Here is an 8,748-nt window from a genome sequence, read left to right as displayed (position 1 = left end):
ATAAGCATGGCATATTGGAAACATGTATGAGTAAAAAATAAATACTGAAAGAAAAATGTTTTGGTGTTATTCTTAATGATTTTGTGTAGAATTTAAACATTAAGTGAAATAGAAAATGAGTAGTACTAAGCAAAAAGAATTATCAATATAAAAAGCATAGAACTCAAAAAAATTATTGGAAAATAGTAAACCTCAATGAGACATATGCAACCTAGAAACAAACAAAAGGGTTTTAACATAGTCAAATAAATGTGTTTACCTTTACATATGCTGTACCTCCAATACAAATCTGGTCAAATGGCTGTTTGTCATGGCCCTTAGCTCCAAAAGTTACAGTTCCAGAAAGATTAATTTCCATTGACTTTGGAAACTTTTGGCCTAGAAACACGAATACACAAATCAACTCTTCTCAGTACAGTGGACTCTACACCAAATAAAGGAAAAACAAAAACCAAAAAACCTCGCTCACCAATAATCCAGATCAATAAGCCTTTCTCTCGAAAGATCTCAAGCTGGCCAAAACTAACTTTGTATTCCAAATGTGTAATTGGGCCTCTTTTAAAAAGAAAAGAATAAAACAGAAAACAATGATCATAGATATAATAGTTTTAGAAGATTTAAGTCAAATCTTGCTAATATTATTTAATGCAAGGACAGAATAAAAACGTATCTTTATTGAGGTCTGAAGAACAGAACTCAATAATGAAGACATACTTCAGAGAATACCAAAACCCACATAAATATTTATGGTCATGATAAACATTTTGCTTTTGTTTCCACGGACAGCTATATCACAGATATATGAACATATTCACACAGGCTGACACATTACTAAACCAATGAGTTTATTATACATCCACGTACATGGAAAGAGCTTTGATGCACGCAAACTTAAGCAGCAGAACTGATGAGGAAGCAATCTTACAATGACTGCTAGTTTATCAAGCAGCGATACTGAGCACTGACTTATATGCAGATTCCAGAAAACTACTAAAAATAAAGTTGTAGGAAAATAATTTCCAAGGAAGCTATATTGGTGTAAGGTTATAATTTACTAGCAAAATGAATCAGAAAAATAGAGCACATTAACAGTAAATAGATTTTTTGGTTCAGTATCACCCTATGTTTGAGTAAGATAAAATTATTCAGATCTCAAAAATAAGATAGAAAAGACAATTTATTAGAGAACAGAGGGGTATATAGTAGAAAATTAGAAATCATGGCATCATATTTATTCCTACCTATTGTAAAAAGGTATATGAGCTTCACAGAATTCAAAATTATTTTTTACACTTTCATGAAGTTTTAAATTAACTGCTATTTTTAGTTGTATGTCTTCTTCTTTGATTTGATAAAAACCCAAAATTGGTGGGACAGGGACCTGAAAACAAACAAATTTTTGTGTAATTCTCAGGTTATAGTGTCTAAAATACCAATGGTGACTGACACAACGCCTTCTGTAATATACATTAGGCAATATATGTTACATTGTATTATTTATGCACATGCGTATTATAATCATATTCAGATCTGCCTTTATTGACAAGTGAGTTCTTCCAGGTTGTTTTGATAACAGCAATGATGAATTTAAATTCAATCCATGGGGAGACATCTCTCCTGTTTCCAGAGGTGAAAGGTGCCTTATAAAAGCATACAATATATTCCAGGCTGTGCTCTTGCTTCTGTACAATGTGCTCTTCCTCTAAATTCTCCAACTCGCTGCATGGGCTGTGCACTCTACACGCTGATCACTGCTGTGTTGGGCAGCTCCTGCTGTTCTTTCTGTCCTGTGACTGTGTTCCCCGACCCCTTTTCTAACTCCCTAGGTCAACTGTAACTACCCGAGGGAGAAATGAAATGGCGTGTAGGTTGGGGTGAGCCAGTCATTCCTACTGGTACACCTGAAGTAAGACAGATATTATGTATATTGCACGTCCAAGAGCTGTTAGATCACATGCAAGGAGGAAAGGCAGAAAAGAAGTTGAGAAACACTGTTGTGACTTATGAATCTTTAGCATAGAGAAATTTTAATTTTCTGGCTCTAGTACTAATATAGCCTGGGTTCTATATCTTTTCATAAATAACAATGAAATTTCCTATTGCCTTCTCAAAATAAATTCCCTTTACTTAAGTGGGATTTTCTAGCCTATTGACTGAAAAGTAGGACAAGACACAAATGACACCACATACAGTACAATGGAAAACATGCTGGGCTCTAGGAATCTGCAAACTCTGGATTCAAATCTAAGCTTTGCCATTTATCAGTTAAATGATTTTGAAAAGTTATTTAACTTCTTTGACACATTCTGCATTTATAAAATGAGAGTAACACCTACCTTAAGGTTTACTAAAAGTAGTACAGAAAACACATGCAAAATGCCCATGATAACTGATGCAGAGCCCTTATTCAGTAAGTAGCGACTGATAATTTGTGCTTATAACTAAGATTTCCTGGAATTAGAGTTATTTCATGTTTATGGTTAAAACCGTGACTACATCATACTAGGATCTATCTTGTATCACAGACTCCTTGTTAGGGAATATTTTAAAAAAATACTGACTTGAAAACTATTAATGCAGTTATAAATGCCACAAACACAGAGGTAGCCTATGCCAGAAATTGAATCTTCATCTTCATTCATCAATTATTATCTGGTAAATAACTTGAGAACTTCTCATTTGGGCCAAGAATATAAGCAATGTCCTCATGAACAGTATATTTATAAATACATCATAGTATTTATAATGGTACTTATATATATGAAAGTCGCCAGTCTTAACTTTTCCAAGACTATTTACCTGCGAAGTGTAGTAACATAAGTTGAATGACTCTAAAGGTGGAGAGAACGGAAATTTGTATGGCCCACTAAATGCAGAATCATCCATCACATCAATGCTATTAGAAGTCAGAATGGCAGAATCCAGAGAAGTCACACAAGGATGAACAAGAATATCTTGAAGTGGAGAGCCATTGGTGGGGAGACTCAAGCTGATGGTAACATTTGGCATGATTCCTTCCAAATCACACTGGAACAAAAGCAGAAATGGGTAAGACCAAGATCTTAGAACACATGCCTTCCTGTTATAGTTTGGTGCTTTGCAATATATGACACGTGTTTTATAAGCTAATAGTCATCCAAAGAGTCATATACAAAAAGACAGGCAATCTACCCACACACTAAAGACCAAACAATCCAGCTGAGGATCTAGATTCCAGGGTAATGTCCTGCATGAGTTCAGCTGAAGATATGGAGCCCACAACAATGCCTCCTACCAGTCTAATGAGGGGCCAAGAGCGCATGATAATGACTCATGCAGGCCTATTCACAGATCTGAGCTGGGAGGGCACAAGGTCAGTAGTGTGAAGCTAAACAGTCTAAACCAGCAGGAGGAAAGATCTGTGCTAGCTAGCTGAGCCAGGAAGCAACATTCAGAATAAGAATCAGCGCTTCCCTGAAAGTACTGTGGTACTATCCCCAGTGAGAGTGAGGTCCCGAGCTCCTCTGATGCTAACAGCCAGCCTCCCATCAGGAAAGCCAGCATGACAAGCTTCTCCAGGAGACTTAGCAGTGCAACACCTTTCCCTCTGGAGCCAGGAAATAATGCTCAGAGAGAGGACCACAGCTCCCCCCAAATGAACCACAGTCATTCTCAGAGACAACTAGGTCCCGAGCTCTATCAGTGACAAAAACGGCCAAGTTCATCAGGAAAGCCAGCATGACAAGCTTCTCCAAGAGAACCAACAGCTCCCAATGGCTTAGTTTCTTCTCCAGTTTTGCCTCTTACGCTGCTGACAACAATCCTCAGGTGGGCTTCCCATACCCAGCACCACAGACTCAGTTCTGCTAGATGTTACAAGTTGACCACCAGTGTCAATCCACAATTTCTTTGAGGTTTTCTCAATGTCTCATTCATTTTCCTCAATTTAACTCATGTTTTCCTCTAGGTTATTCTTTCCTAACAGTTTTATACTCTTAAATATCAAAGCTAGTGGCCAGAAATTTCATACAGGGATTGAACCTGGGTCCTTGTGCTTGCCAGACAGGTGCTTAGACTGCTGAGCTACCTGCCTAGCCCATAATTTTTACTACATTATTTCATGCTCTAAATATTTCAATGGTTTCAGGTTAAGGGTTTTTTTTTTCTTTTTTCTTTTTTTCTTCCTTTCTGAGACAATTTTCAGTTTCACTATGTAGCCCAGGCTGGCCTTGAACTCTCAGCGATTCTCCTGCCTCAGCCTCCTGAGTGCTCAGAATACAGGCACGCACCACCACAGTTATTTAGCTCTATCTTTCTTTTAAAGCCTTTTGTTGGCTGGGCCCCATGTAACTCTTCTAATAATTTCATATCCCATGATTTATGTTGCAGACATACAGAATTTTTGTATTTCCCTGAATAAGTCACACTCACTGCATGTTATTCCCTTTAACTGTAATACTCTTCTTCCTGGAAATTCATTCATGTCCAAGTTACTTAAAGATTTGTGTAATGACTAATGTTCTGTATTGTCACCTTTGGAGCCTACTTCTCACATGTAGAAATGGTATCTTCTTCCCTATTTGTTTTAGTTTGTCAACAGAAGATATTCATGAGATTTAGGAAAAGAAAAAGGGAAGCTGTTCTTAGGATATCATGGAAACCAGATTAAACAGCTTCAGACTTAAGCTTCTACTTCATGGCTATACTGGCCAGTTATATTACTTTTAGAGATCTTTCCTTGACCTTCTACTTACAGGCTGTAATAGTCATAGCAGTTTCACAGATTTCTCTGTGAACTGTAGATTCCTAATTTTTCTAATCTCCGGGATGAACTTGTGAGGGACTCTCTCTCTTTCTCAGGCTGTATCCAGAATATTACTTTGGTTTCCTTAGCACTTATCACTGAGTCATATTTATTTATTCTAATAAATCTCATAGTGGCCACTTATGACTCAACCCTCCCAACCAGCCTTACTTATGTGTGCGTAGGGAGTCTATGTCATCCTTTGTACCGCAATTCCACCTTGACAGTTACCCCTTAAGATGCTGGATCAAACTGGCAAGTTGAGATACGTAAGATTTGCTGGTACTTTACTTAGGTAGAACTACAAAATATTTTAAGTTCGTGGAACACAGGAGGCTAAATGGTTAGCTCCGAGTGCATGATCATTAGACAGTCCACAGCATGCCTATGTTTCCCTCTTGAAGGTTGAAGTTCTTTGAAAAAAAGGATCATTTCATTTTTCTTCATATCTCTAGTGCTTACCACATTTAATGCATTGGAGATACTAAAAAAGTGTTTGCTAAATTTGTATACTTATGAACTCTGTTTTTATTTTCCAGTAATTTGAAAAGTTTCACTTTTCAATGGTCTACCACCTAAAACATGTGAATTCAAGAATATATCAGCTATTCAATATAAGCAATAAGAGAGTAGGCCGGTGTTGTGAACACACCAAGTACTATTAGGGTTAGGTCTTAGGTAATAATCGAGCCAGTCACATCTGAAAATAAAAATGTCAAACAATCTTGAAAAATTTAAAAATGTCAGAGCTCCATTTTTTTTGGTACTGGGAATCAAACTCAGGACCTCACGCTTGCCAGGCAGCTGCTGCGCCAACTGAGCTAAATCCGTAGCCTAGTGCTTCACTTTTTAAACTACTCACTAGCTGTCTATAAGCACACTAGTAAAATAAAATATTTTTTCTGTACTTATTCATGGAGATAACCAGCCAAATTTCAAAAGTAAGTACTATTAAAATCTTAAAATATTTAGTTAATGCTTAAAAGACACAGAAAATTACTGGTAGACTAGTGATACAGGGAGAAAAACTAATCTTGGGTGGGTGATCTCCAAATGATACAGGGAACCTCCAAATGACACAGGGAAAAATGATCTCCCGACCTGACCTGCACGAGTTCATGTTCTCTAAAACCGAAGAACGAATTTTAGGAACTAACGGAGGTTATGAGCAGAATATATTTATCGAGGGAAAGAAAGCTCCTGAGAGAGGGACAGGAAGGGAGCCTGAGTGGGTTGTCCTCTGGGAAGCTGCCTCTTCCAGGGACTTTTATAGAGTAAAACTACGCAATGAGGCAGGTCTAAGGTGGTGGAGAACATGGGAACTCGCTTAAGGTGGATGTGAGGTGGGACAAAACTATGGTCACCCAATGGGATTACAAACACTATTGCTCAGGTAAAATTAAGTCCAGGACCAAATGCGGAAGCGAGTCACGTAGCAAGTGGGCATGAATGTAGAACAGGATTTTATGAGGTAGCCATCCAGTGGTAGTCGGACTAACGATTCTTCGGTCTCCCTCAGGGTGATGATCAATCTTGGATGCCTATCTTTAGGGCAGTTGGCATTTGTTTAATCTTTGGTCTTTAGGTCTGGCCAACCGTGGGAGCATCCATCCCTCCCATAGATGCAAAATATCTGGACTTCTGTGTTATCTCTGTCAAGGGCCTGGCCCTGCCTGACTGCCTAAAATATTTCTATCTAACTCGGCTGCCTGCAACAATAGGAGTAAAGTTAACAGGCAAAACTTTTACATGACTTTAATTATGATTAAAAAAAAAAAAAAAAGGAAGGCCAAATTTCCTTGTCAGGATTGTTGTAATTATCTACTCTTGAAACTTACTTTTATTCATAGGATTTATACATGAACATCTAACGTTAAATTTGATATACAAAAACGTGTATGTTAAAAACACAGACTAAAAGGGGGGAAAATAGACATCCGAGAATATCATTAATACATACTTGTAGGAGGTTTACTTGGAGGATTTGATTTTTGGTCACTATTCAACATGGCATTAGTCACTGCTTTCTGTACTATTTCTACTGTTTTCTAACCTTAACCTCTGTATTACATATTGATTTATTTATAAAACAAAAGCTTTTCAAAATGATTTTAGGTATTAAATTAGAGGATTTGTCATTTTGAAATCTTGACCCCATTAGAAAAAGTGCAGACAAAATAGGTTCACAAATTATTTAACAATCTTTTCACTTATGACACTGCTCTTTTCAAAAGGGCTACCTAATTGTGTAATCCTTGAATGTGCCCAGCTAGCAACTTGCTTCCAACAAACAGGAAGTAGTGGAAGAAAGGTCATATGACCGTCTAGTCTTCCTAATAAAAAGAACAGCTTCTGATTCAGTCTCCCCTCCACTCTTCTCATTCAATCTGGGAAGCAAGTCACCAAGTTGTGAGGATACACAAGTGGCCTGTGGAGAGGTTGATGTTGGAAAGGATTTTGGTCTGTCTCCAGCAACCAGCACCAATATGCCTGCCATGTGACTGACTCATGTTGGAAACAGATCTTCCAGCCCCAGTCAAACCTTCAGATCACCACAGACCCAACCAAAATCTTGACCGTTATCTCAAGACTAAACTAGAAGTTCCCAGGTAAGTTGCTTATTAAGTTCTGAACCACAGAAACTAGGAGGCTAAAAATGCTTGTTTAGAGTAACAGGACACCTTATTACACAACAGACACAAAATAACTAGCAAAAAAATAAATAAAAATTTAAAAAGTATATATTATATATATATATATAAAATATTAGAATTTTACAATTCTAATACCCAAAGATTGCTGCTCAGCTAAAAATTAAGAATATCATTTAGCAACAGAAAATACAAATAGCTGAATTTACTTTTCTCCATGTATGTTAAATGGTATGATTAATCAAACACCTGAAAAAAAATCTCACCTTGCAAGTGACTGCTCCAACAACTTGCCATGTATCTGCTACATCCTGCTTATCATACTGCATAGATTTTACCTTTTCAGTGATAGAAATGGAAACTTGTGGTTTTCCTTTGTATGTCCCAGCTTTCCAGGCTGGCAGTTTTTGTGGCTGAGTCACAGAAGCAACATTAATGTTATCCAAGAAGTTCTGTAAGTTGGCATCCAATAAAGTACCAAATGGACATGCCTGTAGAAGCAAGTCAGGTAGCTGGCTCAATTTTGTATTTAGCTCACTGTCACTTTTTTGACCTAAGGACAGAAAATCCTGTATACCGAAAAGGAGCTGTAAGCCCTGTGAAATTCCACTAAGGCTAACTAGTGGTGGGCGAGGGGACAGAGTCTGTTCAACTAGCGGAACACTCGCATATATCATGCCATTCTTCAGAAATGCAACAACTGGCCAGAGCTCTTCGCCTCCTATTGCAAGCGCATAGACGGATGTTTTATTGATGCGTGAACAACTGTCACAACGTTTCACAAAATCTTTATCATCATCCAATAATCTAAGTTCAAAAAGTAGTGCCTTAAGAAAAGGACCATCTTCAGGAACAGGCACATAACTCACTCCATTGAAGATTTTAGCTCGTTTTTCAACAGTTGGATACCGTCTGCATTAGGGGAAAAAAACATAAATGGTCTTCCAAGTAAAATGAAAACAGATGAATTAGAACACAAGGCAAATGTTAACAGCAATAAAACATGCAAAAACAAACAAACATACCTACAAAAGCCAACCATTAAGAAATATAAATTCTTACTGGAGTAGCTGTTTCACACTTGGTATGCTATCAAATGATTAAATATCATCTATTATTGAAAATATTTAATTGAGTTATTTATTTTTTTATAAATAGGCAGAATGCACAACCTTAATTTAAAACTCTTGTTTCTTATCCATTCTGATTTCCACTTGGTAGGCAGGGAGTCTATACCTAGACCACTCTGTCTGTAAGAACTTTTTCCTTTGATTCCATCTCAGGATAGTTGGATCAAAGAAGGGGTTCAATTTA

At 37.3% G+C, this 8,748-nt stretch overlaps 1 protein-coding gene across 3 annotated transcripts in view; it reads right to left on the bottom strand.

Annotated features, from left to right (window-relative positions):
• Ap5m1 (adaptor related protein complex 5 mu 1 subunit) overlaps positions 1–8,748 on the bottom strand; it is a 22,806-nt gene that overhangs the window by 10,994 nt on the left and 3,064 nt on the right. For 2 of the 3 annotated variants that reach the window (XM_004624820.2, XM_023703113.1), the window contains exons 2-6: positions 7,701–8,346; positions 2,800–3,027; positions 1,242–1,381; positions 470–555; positions 260–378 (exon numbers count right to left, since the gene is read on the bottom strand). In XM_004624820.2, the coding sequence (XP_004624877.1) occupies positions 260–378; positions 470–555; positions 1,242–1,381; positions 2,800–3,027; positions 7,701–8,346 (1,219 nt within the window). The remainder of the gene's footprint in view (positions 1–259; positions 379–469; positions 556–1,241; positions 1,382–2,799; positions 3,028–7,700; positions 8,347–8,748) is intronic. The other variant, XM_023703109.1, reaches the window with a different exon arrangement.

Source organism: Octodon degus, unplaced genomic scaffold (assembly GCF_000260255.1).
Source record: "Octodon degus isolate 3935 unplaced genomic scaffold, OctDeg1.0 scaffold00007, whole genome shotgun sequence".
In the NCBI taxonomy this organism is placed as follows: domain Eukaryota; kingdom Metazoa; phylum Chordata; class Mammalia; order Rodentia; family Octodontidae; genus Octodon; species Octodon degus.
Note: the sequence above shows the minus strand (reverse complement) of the source record. Positions and strands in the feature narration are given on the sequence as shown.